The 26,491-nt window shown below is 41.3% G+C and overlaps 1 protein-coding gene across 11 annotated transcripts in view; it reads right to left on the bottom strand.

Moving 5' to 3' along the window:
• AFF2 (ALF transcription elongation factor 2) overlaps positions 1-26,491 on the bottom strand; it is a 399,262-nt gene that overhangs the window by 95,666 nt on the left and 277,105 nt on the right. For all 11 annotated transcript variants that reach the window (XM_083486218.1, XM_083486223.1, XM_083486217.1 and 8 more), the window contains one exon: positions 16,449-16,500. In XM_083486218.1, the coding sequence (XP_083342344.1) occupies positions 16,449-16,500 (52 nt within the window). The remainder of the gene's footprint in view (positions 1-16,448; positions 16,501-26,491) is intronic.

Raw genomic sequence — 26,491 nt, 5'->3', positions numbered from 1 at the left:
ATGCTTCATTGAGTACACGTTGCATTTGAATGCAAAAATACATTGTATGAAAACATGTTGTATGCAGCAGGTTTGCCAATTAGAGATAATTATTATTCTTTGATCAGGGGAAAAATGCATTATTTTCTTAATCTCTCTTTTTGTAGCGAACATCCTTTGAAATATGCATCTTTGCTGTAACGTCATTATAAGAAAATACTGTCTCCAAATTAGTCCCTTCTCTCACCCAGTTCTCTTTCTTGGGATAGCTAGCTATTGACACAAATTGTCTGCATTGAGTAGTTCTCTCTGCTTTGATAATTAACTTTTGATCATTACTGACTTTAATGGTTCTAGTCTAATATTGTCATAGTCATCCTCCTCAATTACTTTAGCACTCATCACCTTTAATCTTTGAACAAAATGATCTCACTGAACCTCCATCAGCTTGACTACAGAGTTAATAATTTCTGCTTCTTGTCTTCCTGGCTAAGTTTGATTTGTCTGAGACGTGATGTGAACTTCTGATTATTAATTTAAAGGATTTCAGATACCTTGCTCGCTCTTTCTCTCAGTTGGGATATTTGTTCAACCTACATAAATGTAGGCTTAGCAAGGGTTCCACCCCCCAGACAATTAATAATGATTTCTGTGCTTCTGTTTTTATTTAAATGAAGCAGGAAGGGGGTTTCTAAACACTCCCAAGTACTCAAAGGCCCAGTTGTCACTGAAGCCATATAGCTCTATCTGGGCAGCACCACCTTAAGAAGCAGGTGGGGGTTATATCTATCTACCACTACTAGTCTCTTATCATGCAAGCTGTTTCACTGTACTCTTTTTGGTACCTGCTAAAAACATTTTTGTTTAAGCAAGCTATTCCAGGTATGTACAATGATGACATGCATTCTAATCTATTTTTTAAACTTATTGAAGATTTATTTATTTTTAAATGTTTTAGATAGCTGTTTTGAACTGTTCTTTTTTACTGGTAATTTTATTATTTCATTCTTTTTGTAATCCCTTTGAAGTTTCATTACAATCCAGGGGTAAATTTCTCTCTCTCTCTCTCTCTCTCTCTCTCTAGCATCTGGTGAGTTTGGGCAGTGCCATGCCATTGTCCTTCCAACAGTAGAGTTACTGCCATTTACTATGATAGTACCAAGATGGTGGAAAGCAGGAACAGGCAGAACCAACATGAAGCCAGCCCCAAGTTTGTTATCACCCCACCCTGCCCCTGTGCCATCATGGTACCAACCTAGTAACTGGAATTCAGTTCCGGTACCTCTCTGGTGGGCACCATTGCCATTATAAGCAAACAAGGGATACTAAAGCAGTGCTGATTTTTGTGGACGCGGAGAAAGCCTTTGACAATATTTCTTGGAGTTTTATGAAAAAGAATCTCCATGGGATGGGGGTAGGCCAAGGATTTGAGAACGGTATGGGTGCGATATACTCTGAACAAAAAGCCAAGCTAATTGTAAATAATGTGGTAACTGAGGAACTTAAGATAGAAAAAGGAACACAACAGGGATGCCCAATTTCCCCATTGCTTTTTATTTTGGTTCTGGAGGTTTTGCTGAATATGATTAGAAATGACCAGCAGGTCAAAGGTGTACAGGTCGGAGATAAACATTATAAATTAAGGGCATTTGCAGATGATTTAGTATTGACCCTACATGAGCCAAACACTAGTACGAAAAGGGTGTTGGAGATAATTCAACAATTTGGCCAGGTAGCTGGATTTAAACTGAATAAACAAAAAACTAAAGTCTTGGAAAAAAATTTAACAGTTATGGAGAAGGAGAAATTCCAAGAAGAGACAGGTTTGACATTGGTTAAGAAGGTGAAATACCTAGGGGTTTACTTGACATCTAAGAATTTGAATTTGTATAAGGATAATTATGAAAAATGCTGGTCAGAAATTAAAAAAGATCTAGAAATATGGTCAAATTTGAAACTGTCTATGTTAGGCCGAATTGCAGTGATCAAGATGAATGTATTGCCTAGAATGTTATTTTTGTTTCAAACTTTGCAGATTCTGGACAAGATGGACTGTTTTAAGAGGTGGCAGAAAGATATCTCGAAATTTGTCTGGCAGGGCAAAAAGCCCAGAATTAAATTTAAAATATTGACAGATGCTAAAGAAAGAGGGGGATTTGCCCTGCCGGACTTAAAATTGTACTATGAAGCAGCAGCATTTTGCTGGCTGAAAGAGTGGATGCTCCTCGAGAACACAGACATTTTAGATTTGGAAGGCTTCAATAATGCATTTGGTTGGCATGCATATCTATGGTATGACAAAATCAAGGTGCACAGGGCCTTTAAAAACCATATTGTTAGAAAAGCATTGTTTAATGTCTGGATAAGATATAAAGATCTGTTGGAAAACAAAACCCCTAGATGGTTGTCACCCTTGGAGGCTAAGGCTTTCAAGAAACCCAATATGGAGGTCGGATGGCCGAAGTATTGGGAAATCTTGGAACAGGAGGGAGATAAACTGAAATTACAAAGTCATGAGAAATTGAAACCTAAAGTAACAGACTGGTTTCAATATTACCAAATAATGGAGATCTTCAAACAGGACAGGAAAATTGGCTTTCAGGTGGAAAAATCAAAATTAGAAACTGAATTGTTAGAACCCAATACTAAGAATCTATCAAAAATGTATAATTTGCTGCTGAAATGGAATACACAAGATGAAACAGTTAAATCTGCTATGATTAAATGGGCACAGGACATCGGTCATAACATTATGTTTGCTGACTGGGAATGGTTGTGGAACACAGGTATTAAATTTACCGCATGTAATGCCTTAAAGGAAAACATTATGAAAATGATTTACAGGTGGTACATGACTCCAGTCAAGCTAGCAAAAATCTACCATTTGCCTGACAATAAGTGTTGGAAATGTAAAGAAATTGAAGGTACTTTTTATCACCTTTGGTGGACATGCCCGAAGATTAAGGCTTTCTGGGAAATGATATATAATGAAATGAAAAAGATACTTAAATGTACCTTTCCTAAAAAACCAGAGGCCTTCCTCTTGGGCATTGTCGGCCAATTGGTGTCAAAGAAGGACAGAACTTTCTTTATGTATGCTACAACAGCAGCAAGAATACTCATCGCAAAGTATTGGAAGACACAAGATTTACCCACTCTGGAAGAATGGCAGATGAAAGTGATGGACTATATGACATTAGCTGAGATGACTGGCAGAATCCGCGATCAGGGAAAGGAGACGGCGGAAGAAGAATGGAAGAAATTTAAAATCTATCTTAAGGATTATTATAAACTTGCTGAATGTTAGAATGTCGAGGTTTGAGTAAGAAAGGGTTACAGCGATATAAGATTAGATTGAAGGAAAGATTAAGAGGACAAAGGACTGACAGACATATTTAGAGTTGCTAAAAACCTTTGGATATTGGGATGCAGAAAGGGGAGGTATGGGGAAGTCCGAGAAACACGGTTTATGAAAAAAAGGTTATGAAATTATATGTGTTTGTATGTCTTTATATATGTTTGTATTGTCTTAAAAAAATTGTAAAACCAATAAAAAATTTTGGAAAAAAAATATATATAAGCAAACAAGGGAGGCATTCATGGTGAGTCCCAACACCTCTTTTTCCTAGAAAAATAGCACTGCCCATTCATGCTGACTCCTTGCTTCCTTCATGTCTGCCTGCCTCCCAGTTTGATACTGGGCCACATTCAAGGTTCTTGTGTTAATGCACAAAGCCTTAAACACCTCCGGAGCACTAAACAACTGATACCTTCTGCTTTACTTTGATCATTGAGATCTCCTCTGATGGGGAACTTCTGGCGTTTCCCCACATCTCTGAGTTTCGGATGGCCTTTGCTGGGGACTGAGCCCTGCCTCTGTGGTGGGCCCTGCCCTGAGGAACTCCTTGCCAGTACAGATGGGAAGAAATCAGACAGAATCCTGAAAACGGTGTTATTCAGACAGGCTTTTGAAGCACAATTTCCTTTTTCCTGACCAGTATTTATTGATGTTCTTATTGATCTTACTGCAAGTTTGAATGTTATACACGGCCTTGCTGTAATATTATGAAAACACAGCCTATAAATATCTAAATAAATATCTGCAGCCCTGGTATGACAGGGAGAAGACTTACGCCAAATCCCTTCACCATGGGGCATCTAATTTCCCATGTGCTGTTAATTGTTTTGGAACAGAGGCTTATTCTGTGATGGCAGAGACTTCCTGTAGCCTGAAGTGGCACAGCTCAGTCATGGTCTCACAGCCTCAGGAAGAACAAGGTCTGAGAGGGGAGATCATACTGTGAAGGACAGAAATGGAATTGAAAGAGCCTAAAGTGGACCCTTAGGACATTAATAGGGTTACATCATGTGGCTGCCGCTAATTTTGAGTCTGAAAATGTACATTAAGATAATTAAAGGTAATTGGAAAATTGAGAGCAGATTGAGGCGGACAATTTCACCACTTCACTTTGTAATTTCCTTATGATTTTTATACTCACAGCTATATCCCCTAGAATGTGCCATGTGACTGAAATGTCACATGTATCATCAGTATGTCAGGGTAGGATTTGCTGCAATGCTGCAGTCATTTTGTAACATAGCATGTGCTTCCTGGAAATATATATATATATATATATATATATATATATATATATATATATATGGGACGCGGGTGGCACTGTGGGTAAAACCTCAGCGCCTAGAACTTGCCGATCGCATGGGCGGTGGTTCGAATCCCCGCGGCGGGGTGCGCTCCCACTGCTCGGTCCCAGCGGCTGCCAACCTAGCAGTTCAAAAGCACCCCCAGGTGCAAGTAGATAAATAGGTACCACGTACCAGCGGGAAGGTAAACGGCGTTCCGTGTGCTGCGCTGGCTCGCCAGATGCAGCTTGTCACGCTGGCCACGTGACCCGGAAGTGTCTGCGGACAGCACTGGCTCCCGGCCTCTAGAGTGAGATGAGCGCACAACCCTAGAGTCTGTCAAGACTGGCCCGTACGGGCAGGAGTACCTTTACCTTTACATATATATATATATATATATATATATATATATATATATGTGTGTGTGTGTGTGTGTGTGTGTGTGTGTGTAACTATAATTTTGTTCAGTTTGTCAGTAAGTAGTTCAAAGCAACATATGCAGTTCTTCTGCTCCCCTGTTATTCTATGAGGTAGCTTAGGCTGAGAGACTGACTATGACAAGTGCTGGAAATACGATAATCTCTCTCCATCTTTTATCCTGTCTTTACGGAGATCTGTGAACTTACTGGCCAACACCTACAAAAGACAAGTGAGCTAGCCAGGTTGAATTTATTTCATGGTGAAAACTTGAATGTTCGCTTTAAATCATTAATTGAATATTTACAGGTGGTGGCCAAGGTTGGTGACTGCCACATTCTGGAAGGCATAGTATAAAATGGTGTGGCAGATTGCTTTAAATGAAAAGCTTAAAACAGCAGATTGACACTGTTTTGTTATGAATATGAACAACATGAATAATTGACACTATCCTACAGCATATTAAATCTTTTGACTGGCTTGATTTCTGATACTGTTCTGTTTTTCCTTTATTGCATTGGATTCTTCCTTTTCTTTGATTGGTTATATAATATGGCTATATTCTGGGTAGCATCATAGTTATTAAAGCAGTAGGAGTTTTTGTTGTTGCGTATGTGTTGTTGTTTAAACATCAAGAAGAAAAGCTTTCTATATCTATATAAAATGATAGTATTTGTGTCCCAGTTTCTAGCATTCTTCTTACACTGCAATACTTCCTGCATCATGGAACTCTTTAAAAAAACACACACGCCATGTCATACTAAATTACATTTAAACTAGTGGGCATGGGGTGGCAACTGCGTCCTTCTGTTCCCACATGATTTACCCATGAAAATGGCGGGAGAGAACTGTATGCCACAATGCAGCCCTGAATTTCATCCCATGATTTTCAAGTCTGACCAGGTTGATTTCCCCCCTGCCCCCGAAAGCAATTCACACAGAAATGAGCACTAAACTTCCACTAGGTTTTCCTAGGATTCCAAAATGGTTTTATTCTGAGTGAGAGATATCATTAAATGCAAATAGATAACAGGCAAGGGAAGATCTAGAAAATGGAAGAATGTGCTGTCCGAATGCAGTCTAAGTGTCCTACCTATACCATTCCAACCAACCAATCCTTCTTTCCCATAAAACTATTTGTAAAGGGCAGTTCAAAACTGATGATTGCCATCATGATTGTATCCTGCCCTTCCACAATGAAGGTCAAGGTGGCATATACAGGGGCATTATTTCACTTGATCCTCACAATAAATCTTGTGATCTATGTTAGGCCAACAGATGGATGAACAGAATCACAGATGAGTAGAATCTGAACCCAGGTCTCTGTGTGCCAAGTCCCAACAGCTTTTCCACTGTTACATTGGTTTTTGAGTCAGGTAGGTAGCCGTGTTGGTCTGACACAGTAACTGAAGAAGTGTGCATGCACAAAAAAGCTTATGCCCAGAACAAACTTAGTTGGTCTCTAAGGCAGTGTTTCCCAAACGTTTTTGGGCAACGGCACACCTGTTTACTGAAAAAAAATCTCGCGGCACACCACCATTAAAGCCCCGCCCCGTGACATCAGCGCGCAGCGTCACGCCGGGAGGGACGCACAAAAGTGAAAGTGTTTTCCCTCGGCAGCTCCTCTCAGCTGCGCTCAATCCGCCTTGGAGCGCAGGAGCGATGCCTCTCTCTGGCTCTCCCTCCGCGCAGGCTGAGGGAGGGAGGGAGGGGCGCGTGTGACCCGTCTCTGCTGGGAGACCAAACCCAGCGAGGCAGAGTCGCGCGGAGGCACCCAGGCAGCGCTGCCGGCTGCGAGGAGGAGCGCCAGGCAGCAGCAGGAGGCGCGGCCTCTCCTCGCCGCCGCCGCCCCGCCTCTCGCCGCCCGACTCGCCCGCCTCCCTCCAGGCATCTCGCGGCACACCAGCCGATGTCTCACGGCACACTCGTGTGCCGCGGAACACCGGTTGGGAAACACTGCTCTAAGGTGCTACTGGACAATTAAAAAAAAAAATGGATCTTGAGGATAGTTTCAGTGACCCAGCTGAGCTGACTTTATGGGAATTCTGGAAGGCCCTTTGCAGTCAAAGCAATGAGAAAATGACCCTCATGCCCTTTGGCATTCAGGGAAACTGGTACAGTGGAGTGACTGAGAGTTGTTCCTGCAAGATGGTGCCCCCAGCTCAGTGCATTGTCTCCGGAGGAAAATATCAGCCCTTACCCTAATCTCCTGTGACAAGAAGCTGGCAACTTTGCATCTGGGAGTCTGAGTGTCACGGTTTAGGTCAGCCTTTCCTTCAGGGTGATGCAAAGGCTGTTTATCAAAAGACTGCATTTGTAACAATGGCTCTCGTCTCCTGTGTCTCATATATTCAACATTCTCCCCATGCCTCCGTTTTCCATACAGAAAAATCGTTATTTAGGACATGTGTTTTCCAGAGAAAATATACACATCTCTAGCTGAGAAGCTGGTACCTAATTAATTTAACACTCATCTTGCTGTTAATTATAAGGTTGTTAAGGACTGCCGGATTGGATCCGAGCAGGGCCCATCTATACCAGCATTCTGCCAAATAAGATGCCTCTCAGTTGCTCTAGAAAAGGTCTACTCTCTTTATTTGTCTGAAGCATTCTGTAGTCAGACTGCCTCTGAAGGTTCATATTCTATATAATAGGGATTTGGAACTTTTTTCAGTCCAGGAACCAAATTTACTTCTGGGATTTACATGTCAGTGGTAAGTAGGAACAGAGGAAGAAATTGATTCAGTTTGCTTTTAAAGACAAATCTATCCAATCTGCTCTCTTCAAGACAGCATGTGAACTGAAACAAAGTTATCCTTCAAAATCCACACTCATCCGAATTTTGCGATGCAGTTCTCCAACCAAATAATAGCTACGAAAATGCTTAGGGATGTGCATAAAAATAAATATGTTAGTGAAAACAATGCACAAAAATACATTGTATTAGGGGAAATTGCTTGCAAAACTAGCATATTAGACAAAGCTGCATATACTTAGGGAAAAGTCACACTAAAATGCTGGTGAATTTTCACAAGTATATATATATGAGAGTATATATATATGTATATATAAGTATATGTATATATAAGTATATGTGTATATATATATATGTGTGTGTGTATACATATATATATATATATATATATATATATATATATATATATGTGTGTGTGTGTGTGTGTGTGTGTGTATACTTATAAGTGTGTGTGTGTGTGTGTGTGTGTGTGTGTATATATACACACACACTTATATATACTTTTATATATAAGTGTGTATATATATATATATATATATATATATATATATATATATATACTTATATATACTACCGCTCTTAACCACTATACCACACTGGCTCCCATATATATACTTAAATATACACATATAAGTATATATATATATATATATATATATATATATATATATATATATGTATATGTGTGTGTGTGTGTGTGTGTATGTATGTATATTTAAGTATATATATGAGAGCCAGTGTGGTATAGTGGTTAAGAGCGGTAGTCTCGTAATCTGGGGAACCGGGTTCGCGACTCCGCTCCTCCACATGCAGCTGCTGGGTGACCTTGGGCCAGTCACACTGAAGTCTCTCAGCCCCACTCACCTCACAGACTGTTTGTTGTGGGGGAGGAAGGGAAAGGAGAATGTTAGCCGCTTTCAGACTCCTTAAAGGGAGTGAAAGGCGGGATATCAAATCCAAACTCTTCTTCTTCTTCTATATATTGCAAATTGCTGCAAAATGTGGATTACTCAATTTAAGATTGGAAAAATGAGAGAGAGAACCAAAATTGACACATCCTTCTATTCTTTGTGGTAGGTGGGGTCAGAAGTAGAGGTGGGTGTAGCAACAAATGTGAATTTTACCTTGTCCAATAGGCTAAATAGGGAGTGTGGCTCGGAAGTCTTAGCTTCAGATGTAGAGCTCTGGCACCCTGGACTTTTTAGCTATATGCTGACTGGAAACTCATTCTCCAAGAGGGGTTCCTTAAGTAGCCAAAATGAAAACATCTACATGCAAGTGGGAAGTATCAGCTGACTTGAGGGAACCTTAAGGCAGTTGGAAGTACAAAAATACTTTTGAGAAAAGAACTAAAAGAGAAGGAACCATAACAACCAAATGAAGATGGAATATGCTTAGTGGCTGCAGGATCCCGACTGACTGTGGAATGGGCAGGAATGGAGAACAGTGATGGAGAGGAATGGAATGGAAAGGGCATGGCTGGGCAAAGGTTTGCCTCCATCCCCCTCAGTCCCTTCTTCTGAATGCAAGTGTGTATGGGGGAAACTGGGTGTCATTTAGTGCTGGTGACAGAGAAAGTCATTTGACTTTCAGGAGTGGCGTGTGTGTAAATAGCATTTACTGCTCTTTGTTAGGTGCCCCATGTCATTTTCTTTTTTAAGTCTAGAACTCCAAGCTGCACATCCAGCCAGCTAATGCATACTTTGAAGTAGCCACGGATGCTATAGGATGAATGACATAGTGTCCTAGCCAGGGACATTATATGAAAATACAAGACAGGGCCACTCCAAAACCACCAATATTCAGCTGGGCTAAACATTTAACCCAGCCCTCCCACTGGAAATCATATGGGATTTGGAGCCCAACATCATCTGGAGGGTGCCACATAGCCTATCCTAATAATACATGAATATAGATGCCCAGAATATGGATTGTTGGTCCATTTAGTCCAGGACTGTTAGCCCATAATACATAGTATGGGTCTAAGTAGACTAGTCCTGGGCTTGGTGGGCCAATAGTGGGCTGTCTAGCCTAAGACTTGTCTACCCTGGGCTGTCAGCTATACCCTGCGGCCTCAAGCAAATGTCTTTCTCACTTCTACTACATGAGATCCACTAACAAGATACTGACCCTGGGGATTTCTGCATGCAACGGAGCACACATGCCCCTTAACTATTGCATCTCTCATCTGCCCACAGTATTGCTCCTCTGAGAAAATATGTTGGTGTCTAGTTTAAGAAGTTAAGGCAATGCCGCCTGAAGATTAATTGGGATGTTTTGCCTTTGCACATGCTGTTTCATTTCCAGGTAAGGTTCCCAAGGCGTGTGTGGTAATTAGCAGCACCGCTTTAAGCTGTCCCAAGTCCCCATTGTATCTCTGGTTCAGCTTTCAAAGATTGACATTTAGAGATCTTTTCTTTGCAACAACTCCCCCCTTCCCTTTCAGAATCCCAATGTGAGGGTGGCGTCCATGTTGGAAATCGTCTGTCGGCTTAACGCCAAACCCTTCCAGATAAGTAGCAGATAAGCTGCACAGGCTTCAACAAGTCTCTACAAATACAAGGGTGACATCCCAGGGGGAGAATCTCTATCTCTTGCTTGCTCTAACTAGGTCTGGTTTGTGTTCCCATTATTATTGCGTTGAAGAGAGCCCCCCTATGGGTTAAAATTCCTTTTGCCACGCTGAAAGACATTTCAGCAAAGGCTGTTCCTGGCCTCCCTTTCCTTGCAGCTGTTGCCCTTAGATTCTCCTTTATGATGAAGGTCTTCTTTATTGTGGTCCTTGGGGAATCTGCAGCAGACCCTAATCTCTATCCCTCTCTCAATCAATGAATAACTCTCCAGTGAGGAAAGGGCAAAAGCAAAGGATAACAGCAGCGACATCATGGAGAAAGAAAGAGAAAGAGGAGGGGTGGAGTGGAGACGTGAGGCCTTGCTGCTGCCATTGTCAATGCAATGCTCCATTGCAGAGTTCATCTGCTGGGTTGTGGGAGTGTAAAAACCAATTACATGTTTACGAGCCATTATAAGGAATCACTAGGATATGAAATGTAGATATGCTGAAGGTCTACGTTTCTTTCTGATCTGCTAAACTTCAGGTTTCTTGGCTGGTTTCCAGGTGGCTTGTCTATTGAGCATTCATCCTGCTTTGTTGGTGGGGAGGTGAGAAGACATTGCGTCAAGCACATGCCATCCTGCTCTTTCCAGCATATTTCCCTGTTACTTTCCTTATGGGGGGGGGAGGAGTCCAGTATTGGGGAGTGGGGTGGAGTCGATTTGTTGTGCACAGCTCCAAAGCAACTTTAAGAACTGAACAACCTGAATTTGCTGGTATGTGATTAATTCCCATCAAAAAACAGAGACAGTTTGGAAATGCCTCTTGCCTCTGTCACCTCAGTATAAAATCATAAGAAACTCCCACCCCCCACACACACTCAGTTGAGAATACGGTCCTAAGTACACTTGCTTATGAGTAAGCCCTGTTGGTTTCAGTGGGTCTTTCCTCCAAGTAACACTATTGAAGCTTCAACACACCCTTATTAAAGAGGTGGTGAAAACCATCCATATTGGCCTTTTAATACACTGTAAAAATCAGTTCTTAATTGCTTCTGGAAACATTGTGCTGCCTAAGATGTCAGTGAAACTCAAAGGAAGGCAAACTGTTTACATTAAAATACTTCATCAAAGTTATTTGTAGCTGGTTTCATCCTAATCCTTCTGATTCCCCTAGCCCATGCCTTTGACAGGATGACCTTGCCCCCGGTATGTGTGTTCAGTATTGATGCCATTACTGAAGAATGATTCCTCAGCTTTTCTGCTGATAACTAAATAGAAACGTGGGGAGGAGGTATTATGGGAGGTAAGCAAACTTTTCAGGATCTGGGTAATAATGGGTGCAGGGAGGTGGAGGTCGCTGGAAAACAACAACCGATCCTGCTATTAAGATTCAGATGCCATATCTCTTTAAAACAGCACAACTATATCTTCCAAATTAGCCAGTTTTTAATCAGGGTTTTAAAACAACACCAGCGAGACAGACAGTTGGAAAGAAATGTTCCGTTCTTCCATTATCTATTGAAGGAAGGGGAGGCTCAACCTAAGGCCCGACAAGCGTTGGAGTGATCAAGTAATTCATTTTGCATGCAATTATCTAATACAAACACAGCCAAGAGAGAAACAATAACTGAAATATGACAGCCAAATCAGGAACAAGGATTAAGTAGGAGGTGGCAATGGAGTTTAGGGTTATCTGAGATCCACATGTGTAAAATTTAATTGTTTAAGGGAGAAGGGAGGGGGGAGTGTGAGGCTGAAAAGATAAAAATCCACTTCAGCAATTTGTTCTGCCAAGAAAATACTTAAATGCAGAAAATGGTGATTTTTTTTTTAAGTGAATGGTATCAAAGTTACTTGGGTCCAAAACACACAACACTCTGGCAATGTGTTTTAGATTAAGGACACACATTTCAAAGGTTAAGAGGACTATTTCTTGGGCAGAATGCAGAACAAAGAATGGGCTGGAGAAGATTAGTAAACTGCGGCTCTTTAAAATACTAGTTTCTGCTGCAATTCACTTGGATAACTCAAAGCTAATTGGGACTAGACACGAATCCAGACACTGAGCTGCTCTTATTTATTGTGACTTTGGAACAGGTTTAAATTGTTTTTCTTTTCTATTTTTTTAAAGAATTGTAAAGAGAAGTCAACAAGAGCTGATCCTACTAAACACACATTGCCTGATGTCAGGGAACTGACATCGGAGCGAGAGGCGAAGGCGAGGCTCCCAGATGATGCTGGCGAAGGACCCAGCAGCAGGGGGAGAAACAGCTCAGTAGAGGGGGAAGCCAATCAGCGCAACACCAGGGATAAAGGGGGGCAGACGGGGGGATTGGAGAGAGGGCTCCAGGACTCTTCACTGGACATCAGTGAGGAGAGCCCAGGTCCTCCGCTACCCACGCCTTCTCTGCGCAGAAGACTCCCGCTCAGTGAGAGGAGGAGGAGACTGGGTGTCAAACAACTTTTATGTTGGAAGAGGTTCAAGAAATGCCCACTGACGGATTCTGCCAGTGACTGAGGCAGCCACGATGAGAAGGGGCTGTGCAGTCAGAAAGGTTTAACAAGGCAAATTAACCGAGAAAGGCACCAGTTTACGCACGAGTAACTTATACCCATTACACCTGATCAAGGATCAGATTCTTGCATGCACAATTGCAGGAGAAACTATGCTCCTCGGGGTTCAGTGAACCATCTGGGTGGAGATGGCAGTACGCATATCCATGCAAAGCAATTAGTTCCTGCCTGAAAGTGGTTGCACATGGCAAGAGTTAGGTTGTGGCAAAGGATGCCGGGAAATTCCATCAAAGTGGGAAATGGTACAAGGAATTGTGTCTGTTCAGGAATGGAAGCCAGACAGGCAACTATGACCAGTCCACTCCCAGTCTGTTCTTATTGATGCTGTCTCCCCCACCCCTGAAATGGTGTGGAATCATGTAACACACCATGTGACAATCATGCAACAATCACATAATTAATTAACTTATTAGATTTTACCACAGTAAACAGTGAGCTGAATAATGTGGTTTTCTGCAGAAGGTGAACTGCAGCGGAACAGAAATGGTGCAGCATATGATGGCCACAGGGTGGAAAATAAAATCATTGCTTTTTAAAATCCCTAGTTGTGTCCAGTGTTATCAATACAAAAATCCTAATATTGAAGGGAGGTGGGTTGCTGCCAGAGGGTCTTTTCTGTGGTGGGTGCCTTCGTTGTGGAACACTCTTTCCAGAGTGGTTTGCCCAGTCCTTCCTGTACTGTTCTTTTGGCACCAGCCAATTTTTTATTTTCCTGGGCGTTAAAGATGCAGCTTTAATCCTGCCGATTCTCCCCCCTCCCGCCCCACCCCAGGTGGTTTCTAAAATTTACTTTCATTAAAGCCACATAATAAGAGAAACAATTATTGCAGAAGTTATTTGATTGTGCAAAATATAGAGCTAATGACTAAAGACCTGGCATTTATCCCATATATTCATTCTTTTCTGCTTAGTACATATAATATACGGTGTGTGTGTGTGTGTGTGTAAGTAATAATTTGCTGTGTTGCATCCAACACTGCCATTCTGCTCATGCAGCGGACCTGCTTGTGCAACGGAACTTCCCCCTCCTCTCCTCTTTCCTGCATTCCCCTTGCGCACCCACCAAGTCTGCACCAGAACGTTGACAGATCCTCTGGAGCAGATCTGGAGGGCATGTGAAGAAAGGAGAGGAAGGGAAAGTCATGCAGGGTATTGGATGCAGCTTTGTGACATTTTGTATTTACATTTTAATTTTAGATACAAAAAAAATTAAACATGCCATTTTAATTGCCTTCTCTGCAGTATCCCTCATTTACAGAACGTTCACCCCAAGGAGGTTTGCTTGGCATCTACCTTATCATTGTTTTAGAACCAGGACCAGGCAAAGGCAGCTTTGTTTTACCAGGTATTTGGGAGCACCAATGATATAATATTGTTCTGTTACATTTGTTTTTAATACATTTATGTGATGTAATTATTATATTTTTTACTTATCTGCAAATCACTTTGGGACTTTTTCTTTAACAACAACAACAACAGTATTTATACCACGCTCATCTGGCTGGGTTTCCGCAGCCACTCTGGGCGGTTTTCAACAGAATATTAAAATACTGTACTACATCAAACATTAAAAGCTTCCCTAAACAGGGCTGCCTTCAGATGTCTTCTAAAAGTCTGGGAGTTGTTGTTCTCTTTGACATCTGGTGGTAGGGTGTCCCACAGGGCGGGTGCCACTACCGAGAAGGCCCTCTGCCTGGTTCCCTGTAACTTGGCTTCTCGCAGTGAGGGAACCGCCAGAAGGCCCTCGGCGCTGGATCTCAGTGTCCGGGCTGAATGACGGGGGTGGAGACGCTCCTTCAGGTATACTGGACTGAGGCCATTTAGGGCTTTAAAGGTCAGCACCAACACTTTGAATTGTGCTCAGAAACGTACTGGGAGCTATGCACAAATTCACATATGAAACTGCTTGAAACTGACTCTGAGCTCACCAGCTCCGTATTGCGTACACTGGCAGTGGCTCTCCCAGTCCTACCTGGAGATGACATGGGGGACTGAACCAGGGAGCTTCTGCCTGCAAAGCAGTTTCTCTGCCACCGAGCCACAACTATTTAATTCTTTTTGTAAGCCGCATGGGAATATGGTTGAAGGGTGGTGTAGAAATATTTATAACAAATAAAAGTTTGGGTAGATGAAGCGTGGTGCAGAGCTACAGTTTCCCAGTACACAGGAAATTCAACTTTGCATCTGTGATTTGGCCATGGGAATGCTGGTGGCTCTTGCATTACTTTCCACGCAGTTGGGGGAACTCTAATATTTTAAAATGCAGAAAAGGCTTAAGTTCAGTTTAATGATACTGCTTAATAAAACATTAAGCAGATGTTTACCTGCTGTTAAGAATTTGTGCCTTGTAGCCTGGCCAGCATGCATATTTAAGGGGGAGGGGGTCATAGGAATGAGACCATATTGGTGGATAACTTCAAACAATTTGACAATACTTTTATAAAGCCATCAATAGAATTTTCTTTCCTTTTTTTTTTTTGAAAAAAGCATTTGATACTGATTATGCAGCCCATTCTGAAAGAGAAACACAAAGGCTTGCATCTTTAGATCTTTCGGTGAACTGAGAGCACACAGCATTAATAGCTGCTGCACAGCTGTAAATGAAAATTGACTCCAGATCTAACCCCTTATTTTCTGCCTCCCTTGGCACCCCAAAGAAACTCAAAATACTCACAGAGAATAAAAGGGGGGCAAACTGGGTATTTGATATATGTGAAGGTGTCTCAGTGTGACTTCTACACCTTTGCCAAAGTATTCTGAAAACAAGCAGCTTTGCAGAATGTGGATAAGCATCTGAATGGAAGCTTTAACGCTGGGATGAGTGACCTCAGGCCACAGGGGCTGAGTGAGATGCCCCAGGCCTTTCCAGCTGCCCTTGAGCCTCTCTCCAGGCCACACTTCTTTGCCACATGACCCTTACTGGTCATGCTTTGACCCTCCTTCAGTATTTTTGCCTGACTATAATGCACCTTGACCTCTTGCTTGCCTAGATAGAGGACTGAGAGCGATGTGTGAATGTGCATAGAAAAAACGCCTCCTTTGCAAAGGTCACGTTAACATCCATTACTCCACACAATTTTTTCTTCTGATCTGCCTACTGGGGAATGTGGCCAAGAAGGGAAAGAGGCCCTTAGGCTGGAAACGGGTTTGAGCCCTGTTGTAATGGGTCTCCTTTCATGGAAGTCACAATGAAATGGTGTCCACAGTGGCAACCAACCTTGATACCTTTGGTAAGATAGACTGAAGGAAGATCATACCTGAATGGAGATGTGTTTAAGAAACTGCAAGAAGTAAAAAGGTACTCTCTTGAGTACTTTCATGAGGATAAAATAAATGCTGGTTTATCTGGAATGAAGGACAACTGACAAGCAATTGCAAAGTCTTTTGAGGTGCTACTCATTAGCTACCTAAATGGAAATGACATTTAGGTTCTGGGCAGGCAGGGATAAAGTGTCGCAAATATCATAAAAATTCATGCAGCTACATTAGGCATTTGAGAAAGCAGACTGGATGTCAAAAATGTTACCTGCTCATTATCGTCTTCATCACTGCTGAGTTTCAGATCATCTTCAAGCATTCTTTCAGGAGGGAAAAAAGACAAAGAAAGAAAAAATGCAAGGTTATTTAAAATGAACAATGTTTGAGCCTCTCTTGAAAATAACTAAGCAATCTCTGTGCTAAAAACCAAAGCACATCTAGATTAGAGCTACTAAAATAATAAATCTGTGGAGCACATTCTACACGAATCTATTTATAGTATTCCATGCTATACCCATTGCATTTGTCTGTTGTTTTGGATGGATAACCTTTGGAGGTCCTTACTCTGTTTTTAATATTATGCATTTAACTTGGACATACAGAGTAATGATCTGGCTCAGTGACATTTGAGGGAGTTCCCTCTCCCATGTGAACCTGCTAAGACATTCAGGTTTTCCTTAAAGACCCTGCTCCAAGTGTCCTGGCTGTTAGAAGGACAGGGTCTTCTCAGTGGTGGAACCAAAATTTTGAAACATCCTCCCTAGGGCTGTACATGCACACCAAAATAGTGCAGTTCTGGAGATTGTTTGAGCCCCTGTGTTTTTGACTACATTTTCAACTTAATGGGTTGGATGGCCAATCTGCCCGAAGGACCCTGTGTGAGAGGCAGGGAAAGAAATCTCTTAGGAGAGAAGCTGGGAGAAGAGAGGGATGCTCCTAGGTGCAAGGACACAACACCCTTTTGTGAACAGGAGAAAAGTTAAGATTTATCTGTGAGAGAGGATTCTGTACTTATTTATCTCTTCTATCTTTTCTCTGTTCATTTATTCTTTTTCTTTTTATTATTTTTGTATCATTACTTTGTATTTTATTGTAATGTGAAAAGTGTTAATAAAACTTTATCATGAAAATGTTGCCGATCTGATAATCTTGGAATTTTTTCCGCTGGTTTTAAATAATACAGCCAGTAACCTTGTTGATTGCTGCATCAAAATGTGCTACATATTTTCATATTAATTTTATTTTAAATGAAAGTAACATCACTAACAGGGATGCGGGTGGCGCTGTGGTCTAAACCACAGAGCCTGGGGCTTGCCGATCAAAAGGTTGGAGGTTCGAATCCCCACGACAGGGTGAGCTCCCGTTGCTCGGTCCCTGCTCCTGCCCACCTAGCAGTTCGAAAGCACGTCAAAGTGCAAGTAGATAAATAGGCACCACTCTGGTGGGAAGGTAAACAGCATTTCCACGTGCTGCTCTGGTTCACCAGAAGCGGCTTAGTCATGCTGGTCACATGACCTGGAAACTGTACGCCGGCTGGTTCAGCCAGTAAAGCGAGATGAGCGCCGGAACCCCAGAGTCGTCCGTGACTGGACTTAATGGTCAGGGATCCCTTTACCTTTACCTAACTTCAATAACAACAGAGGGAATTTATTTTCGCTTTACATTAAAACTGTAAAATAGTTTGTTCTCTTTTATGCTCTGTGAAAATACATTTCTGTTCTTTATTTCAAGAAGTGTTCGTTTACGTAACAATCACACAGAACAATGCAAAGCATTCCACAGGGATATTTACATTTAGTAAGTAACTCAATAAACAAAACTGGACAAAAAAGATGCTGATGACAAAAATGTTAGATGTGCAGCAAAGAATTAAGCACAGAAGCACCACTTTTTGATGTGCTGCTTATAAAAGGGTTAATAAAAGGCTGTGAAGATCAAAACATACTTTTAACATATAGCAATCCATGACTGCCATTTTCAATGTCAACAAAGAATTCTGTGGCATGATCTCTCTTGGGCTACAGCCTACTATTTCTTTTCCATAAAGCAACCTGGAAGGTGGCTGCAAATATTTGAGGGTACAATTGAGCAAAATGGTCTGACAGCCACATAATAGGCAATTGCTTTCTGTTTTGAGAGAACCATTAAAGTTCAATTCAAGAAAAAATGCTACCATATTTCTTAATGCACTCGTTTTAACTGAGCAACTTTCCATTATGGTGTCCCTCTGAACTCTTTGTATGTAAAGTTCCATGGATACTATTAGCACCCCAAATTTTAAATCTATCTGTTTACTTTTTAAAAGTGCAAGAATACATGTTAACTGGTTTGTAAGTCATTCGTCTTTCCCTGACCTCTGTTGTCGGGTGGCTCAGCTGTTACGAAATATCTAGACCTGAAACTACTGATCATTAACCTCTTAATCAATGACAGATGCCTCTGTCAAGTGCAAACCCGTAAACGTGTGACCAAGATCACAGATCTTTCTTTCTACCTAAAACAAGAGACCCTCAGCAAATATTAATCTTTAGCAGTTTGGATTTGGGGTGACAAATGGGTGCTCGTTACTTGTTTATCTAGCTGCCATCTTTGTTTCTACAGTGGCATTAGTCGCCCGTGATGTTCATGACAACAGACCACAGAACCTCTATTTACCCTTGATTTTTATCAGCATAGTACATTACACTCTCTTCAAAGGGCAAAAATGCCTTTAAGATTCAGTTACAAAAATAGTAGCCTACTGATAAGGCTACATCACAATGATGACCAGCATTAGCTCCAGCCTAAATCCTTCCTTTAAAACTTACATCTCTTTTCAATATGTAAAAACTCTGTCTTTTAGAAGATTTTTTTAAAAAATAATAATAATCTGTTCTGTGTTATTAAAAAAAATTATAAGGAGAGAAGCATGAAAATGATTTTCTTTTAATCATTTTCTGAAGGATCTCTTTCTTTATTGAGCACATTTTCTTTATTCTCTTACATGTTAAACATCCTTACTTGACACACTGTGGTAGAAACAAACAGAGTGGATAAAGGAAACTGGAGATTAGACAAATGGAAAGAACAAAGGAAAAAAGAGGAAGAGATGATAAAACTGAACACAATGACTAAATGAGACACAGCCATCTAAAGGGTCTGATGAAGAACTGTTCTTAAACACCACCATCCTACCAAGGGATGAGCAAATATGTCAGTTTTTGTTTCTCTCAGTTTTTCGGTTTTCCAGGCTTTAGTTTTCCACATTCCCACATCGGCTTGAGGGGTGTTGCTTTTTTAAAATGCCAGAGTGGCTTAACAGTCAATCCCTTCCCCCAGGGAACTCTGGGAATTGTAATTCTGGAAGGGGAATACAGGGTCTCTTAACAACTCTCAGCACCCTTAATATAAGACAGCTCCCAGAATTTTTTGGTGGAAGCCATGACTGTTTCAAGTTGCACCATTTTGCTTTAAATGCATGGTGTGAATGTGGCCTTTAGCACTCATGTGCAAGCAATTAGTGATTTCATTGGATAACAACCTTATCTTCTACTGCCTGTAACTTTGGTGTTTCCATTCTAATGGCCATTGGATACAAACAATTAGACAATGAATCTCAGCCACAAAATTTGAAGCCAAATTACTTCAGGAACATAGAACACAGGCAGCTGCCTTATACTGGTTCAGAGCATTGATCCATCTAACTCAGTATTGCCTACACTGACTGGCAGAAACCCTCAAGAATTTCAGACAAGGAGACTCTCCCAGATCTACTTGAAGATGCTGGGGATTTAACCTGGGACCTTCTGCATGCAAATTAGATGCTCTGTCACTGGGGATTGCCTTAGCAATCCCTGTGAAAACTAGTTCTGAACATGATGTTAACAACTCTCACGTGTCAATATACTATATACCAGGCACATCCAACTCTTAAGAGACTGCGATAAAAAAACTGGCAGTGAACTATCTGTTGACATTGAAGGGAGGAGGAGTGTACATGGGCTGGGTTGGTGGAAGGCAAGGACTGACCAGAGTTGTTGAGTTTTTTTAAGGGGTTATGCCATACATTGCTAACTGAAAAATCAACATCAAACACCCACCCACACCCCGAAATAGACAATCATCGTATCCACAATCGACTGCAGCAAACGCCAAACAACTACCCATGTAATGCGACAGAGGAACATAGAGGGGGGGGGAGGAGTGGAAACATTCCTTCCCTGGTGTCAACCCTCCAGCGATCAATAAGGATCTCACAATCAACCGCGATCTACCAGGATCACCCGGGGACCTATCCATCGATTGCGGTTGACTGGTTGAACATGTCTGCTATATACTAACAGCAAACTTCTTTTCTGAATGCCTTTATTTATGCAGCCAAAATAGTAGCATTAACAGCTTCAGGAGAATCTTGAGGTTTGAAGGTACACAACAATGGGGCGACCCTAAGTGGAGGATGGAGCTCAACACCAAAGGACTGGGAATGCTCAACTGGTGGGTTCAGAATATTGACTCTTGGAAGGATAGGAAAGGAACACTGAGTGGGATGGGGAATGGAATAGTGTGCTCTGAAAAAAGGTGGCAGCTAGGTAAAACACTGAGCACTTCATTATGTGTTCGTATGTTTGGAGGGGGGCTTGCATGTGTGCATAGACATATACATATAATACACCTTCACAAGATAGTAAAAGACAATGCTAGTGTGTGTCCCTCTCTGTGGGTAGACACACACACACACACACACACACACACACACACACACACACACGGAGGCAGTGAAGCTAAATAAAAAGGGAAAACAGATTGCCTAAGAACGCGATCTCAAAGGATATTAGGAATTCACTTCATTTTCTATTCTTCTCTGACCTGACTGGCATTATTATTGAAAATACATATACTTGTTTGTCTTCTCATCCATAGCTAATACCCCATATCACTTTTTTGGGGGGGAGGGAGGGAGCTTACAGAGGATATTTTGATCTCATTATTGGAACAATGCCATTTACATCTGATAGTTAGCATATTCCTAGCCTGTTCCTTCCTGCCTTTCAGACAGGCAGGCATTAGGGCGGTCTATCAACATAAAGCACAGTTTCTAAAATTCTCTTCATAACACCCTGAATTTACATGCTTAGAACATGCACGGGAAATTACTGGGGAAAGAGGGCTAGGAATGTGATGAGGGAGTGAAGTACAGGAAGTGGTGGTACTGAAACAGGACAGGAGAAAGATAAAAGAAGGTTATGGCTGAATACCTCTCCATCTCAAAATATTTTCCCAACCCACATGTGAAGTCTCACATGCTTTTAACCTGTGAGTAATAATGAAGAATTTGCCATTTCCCCATAGACATAGAAACCACTTGCATTTGTCATAGGCATTTACTGACAATGACAGGTGCATGTGTTGTTAACATATTCATATGTGTTTTGTGTGTGTGTGTGTGGACATCTACAAGAGGCAAACTACTCTTGCTACTTATGTGATTTTCACAGGTATTTTCCATTGAAGGGCAGGTGGCTACTGTTCCCATTTTACAGATGAAAATCTGAGTGACTTATTGAAGGCCAGACAACACGTTCCTAACAGAGACGGGAAATGAAGTTGTGAGTTCAACTCTCCATTCACTAAGCAATGCAGTCTTGGCCATCCTATAGATTCTACACCGGTTCACAGAATGTCCTTGACAAAGGAGACCTGTACATGTATACTTGGAATCAAATCCCACTGTGCTTTCTCCACAGTATTTAGGATTTTATCAAGAGGAGAACCAGTGTGATGTAGTTGATAATGTTTGGGATTCACATCAGTCTGACCTATCTCTGAAGGTTGCTGTGAGGATTTTTTTAAAAAATTAACCACCACTGTGGATCGATTCCTGGGCTGTTTTGAGGGAAGGTGGTGTACAACTGCAACTCTCATGGCTGCAACACTTAATCAGTTAGATTAGTTGGGACACAGCCTTAATGTCTACTCAGAAATCCCATTGAGTCCAGTTGGGCTTATTCCCAGACTGCAATTTCAGAAAACAAAAACCTACTTCCAACCAACTAACAACATTCTCCTGATTAAATGGGTTGCAGTCCCCCCTCCTTTAGAAAAACCCCCATTGTTTTTAACACCAGTAAAAGTTGCACACAGCAAACACCATCTTAAAAGAGGGTATTGGTCTGAAGGCACATAAAGTGGTGAAGCTAAGCAGGTCTGGGGATGGTTGATGCTTGGAAGGGAGACCAGCTGTGAACCACATGGATGCTGCCTTGGTGGTGCTCAATGATGAAAGGAGTTTGGGATATCAGTACCCAAAGTTATCTTATACAGGAGGAAATGCAACTTCTAAGTGCTACAATGACACATGTTGCATCATTTAAAAACAAGGGAAGTATGCTTCTTGTTTTCAGAACTATTGCTTTCATGCAGGTTCATTCTGTTTTAGGGATTTGCAACCTTCCTTTTGTGAACAGTGCTTCACAAAGCAGCTCGCAACATATACAAAATGCAAAGCCAAGCCCAAATACAATAGGAAACCATTTAAAATATCCACTTTGTGGCAAAGCTTTATAAAGAGAGTTAGACAAATTCATGGAGGATACGGCTGTCAATGGTTACTAACCCTGATAGCTAACTTCCAACTTGTACGGTTGGAGGCAGTATGTTTCAGAATACCAGAATACCAGCTGCTGTGAACAAGTGGGTGAGCAGAGTGTGCTTGTGCTCGTGTCCAGGTTGCAGACTTCCTACAGACACCTGGCTGGTCACTGTGGGACCAAGATGCTGGACCAGATGGGCCACAGGCCTGATCCAGCAGGCTCTTCCTATGTCCTTCTTAAGTGCTTACTAAACACTTAACAACGAATGCAGATAAATTTATCAACTAAAACATAATATGTCTCAACTAAAATTAATACAGTTCATGAACTTTGATTTTTTTAATTGGGTAACAGCTCTGGTAGATGACGACGGTTTCCACCTTTTTTTTTTTTTTTTGCATAATAAAGCATTGTTCAGTGGGAATTTAAGGTTTCCTAAAAATGATAAAGTAGTAACTGATGGATTGCACAAATGTAAGGCTTGATTATAAAAGTATTTATCAGATGTGTTTGTATGTGTGTTCATATTTTGTGGAAGAAACCCTCAAACAACTGATTTCTTAAGTAATTTTGTAATGCATTGGAGGTTTTTTTTTTAGGCCGTTGTTGGGAACTCAAAACAAATGGCAGAGTAATCTTGAAGGAGAAAGAGGAGCCTTTGTTTTAAAACATTCCCACTATAAATCTTGAAATTTGATATTCACTTGTTGGGCAAAATGTGCAAGTCATTTTTTAAACATTTCCTCTGAGAATTTGCAAGAGTTATAGTTTTTCTTTTTCTTTTTAAAAAAAACTTTTTAAAAAACTCGGGAGAATAAAAAGAATTTACAAGCATCATTTAGCTTGCTATTCAACAATTATAGACATATGCAACTGCATTTGATTAAACTTGTGTTTTACTTAATTTCCCCCTTTTGTTAATACAGTGGTGCCCCGCAAGACGAATGCCTCGCAAGACGAAAAACCCGCTAGACGAAAGGGTTTTCCGTTTTTCGATGCGCTTCGCAAGACGAATTTCCCTATGGGCTTTCTTCGCAAAACGAAAAAGTCTTGCGAGTCTTGCGATTTTTTTCCTTGCCCCTTTTTCTAAGCCGCTAAGCTGCTAATAGCCTTAACTAGAGCCAGGGCTTTTTCGGCTGTGGCTCCGATCTGGTGGAACACTCTGTCACAAGAGACCAGGGCCCTGCGGGACTTGACATCCTTCCGCAGGGCCTGCAAGACAGAGCTGTTCCACCAGGCCTTTGGCCAGGGCACAGCCTGACTCCCTCCCTCGGCAATCTTCGCAGAGCTCTGGCCCAATGGTTGCTAGTGGCTTGAATTAATTAATTTTTATAATGAATGATTTTAGAATGTTGTTTATGTTGTACTTTTGTACTGTTTTAGTGTTGTTAGCCACCCTGAGCCCGGCTTCGGCTGGGGAGGGCGGGATATAAATAAAATTTATTATTATTATTATTAGCCGCTAAGCCGCTAAGCCTTTAATAGCCGCTAAACCGCTAATAGCGCTAATCCGCTAATAGGGTTGCTTCGCAAGACAAAAAAACCGCTAGACGAAGAGACTCGCGGAACGGATTAATTTCGTCTTGCGAGGCACCAGTGTACTGTACTTTGTTCAGTTTGAGCTACCTTACTGATCTGAGGACAGCTCAGATCACCCCAGTCCAGCAAGGAAAATCTGTGCATGGAGACAGTATTCCATGCACAAATCCCATTCCTGGATTGGGTCCCTTACATAGAAATGTGTTTTGTGTCTATGGTCTCATTTATGCTAGACTACCCAGGCAGCTCCTCTTGCTGTATCAGGTGCTGTACAAGCAGCCCCTGGAGGTGACTGGAAAAGTCAGCTGTGATCACTAATTTGAAGAATGTGGCTTCATCATGTGGGCTGGGGCAGGTTTCTACCTCCAGTGATCAGTTTTTCTGTCTGCAAAATGGAAATAAACAGTGCTTCACAGGGTCTCTATGAGGGTAGTTAGGGTTATAGAACAGTTTACAAATTAAGAACAAAGAACCTTAAATACTAACAAATATATTATGACATAAACTATCCTTATGCCATATGAAATGTGTTAGTTTTTATGATGCCACAAGATGGTTGTTGTATTTTTGCTAGAAGAGAATAACAAATCACCCCCTCTGGAAAAGTTTTCATATTAATAATACTGTTTGCTGATATCACCATCATCGAGTAGTATCCAAATCTAGTCCTGCTCAGAGTAGATTCACCGAAGAAATGACTTAGGTCCATGGATTTAAGTGGATCAACTCTGAGTAGGACATATTAGAGACAACGTCTCTTAATGTATTAGTTGATTGACTCAGCTATTAGTCAGGTCCATGAATTTCAGTGGGTCTGCCACCCACAGAGTGACTTACAAAATGTAGATGCATAAAGTCATGACATAAAATAGGAAAGAATGAAAACAGTACTAAAACTAATTAATAATACCATGTATCTTATTGTGGTAAGCTGCCTTGAGCATCATTTTGTAGCAAGGTTGGATAAAAATTAAATGAATCATAGGATTGATTTTAAAATGTAATATTGATACAGCACCTTTCATATGAAAATTCATCTGAAGGAAATGTGAATTTGGTCATTGGGTTTTTAAATTTTTATTTATTTAAACCTCTTACAGATAAAATACCTGAAGCTGTTAACCACATTCTGTACAGTGACAGATAAGTGCAGGCCCCCAGTGCAAGGAGAACATTTTGGGTTGACTGCCCTACCACCATGACAAACAGATTGGCAGAACTGAATCATGCAAGGGACATCTTTGGCAGCAGAGAAGAGGTGCAGAGGTAATCTGGTCAAGTCTTGGCAAAATTTCAGCTTGCACTCCAGGAGTGAAAACTGATTGTATGAGGCAGGCTGAGCTACTTTTTAATGATAACCAACAGTGTGATTGAATTGTATTAACTGTGCGATCCTATACATGTCTATTCAGAAGTAAGTTCCATTGAGTTCAATAAGTTTACTCCCAGGTGAGTAAAATACAGCATAATTAGTCTATTTATTTAGGTGTTGCTTATGCATATGATTGGTTGTTGTGTTTGGTTATGGCTTTGTTCGTTGAATATTACTGAATAGTGTTGATGTTGCTGTATTTTTTTGAGCCAATATCCCAAACACAGTACATCCTCCCATGTGTCATGCTGAACTAGTTGGTCATGGGAAGCTGTCCTATATCAGACTGAAACATTGCTTCACCTAAGCCAACACTACTTACTCTTATGGGTAGCAACTTTCTGGGTTCTTGCTACCCAATACTTTTCAGTGGTGGCTGGGAATGCCAGCAGCCATCCAAGGTTTCTCCTACCTGGAGACACCAGGCATTGGGATCTTCTGCTTGAAAAGTTGTGTGTTTTGCCAACAAGTTTCTCTGCAGCTAAGTCAAAGCTTTGCTCTTGTGAGTAAACCTTCAGAAATAAGTGGGTCCACTCATGGGCAGAAAGCTGTTTAACTGACTTGCTCATTGCAGAGTGAGGCTTTTTCATTTGAAAGATGGAATCCGAGCAAAGTGATTCCAATGAAATTTCAGGAAATAGGAAAAGGCGAAGATCCTATATCTGGGAGGCCCTGCTTGATGCCTCCCAACCCCATGGGACTCATCCACTCTCTTTTAAAGTTCTCTCCTCTCAGCAAACTGATGAGGTAGAGGGAGATTTTATGTTGCTAAGAAACACTCCATTTTGTGTTGTCACACTCAATCTGCCTTAGCACCATATCAGTAATTAG

The sequence above is a fragment of the Podarcis liolepis genome (assembly GCF_965112155.1).
Source record: "Podarcis liolepis genome assembly, chromosome: Z".
NCBI lineage: Eukaryota > Metazoa > Chordata > Lepidosauria > Squamata > Lacertidae > Podarcis > Podarcis liolepis.
The sequence above is the reverse complement of the archived record's forward strand: the minus strand, read 5'-3'. Positions and strand labels throughout refer to the sequence as shown.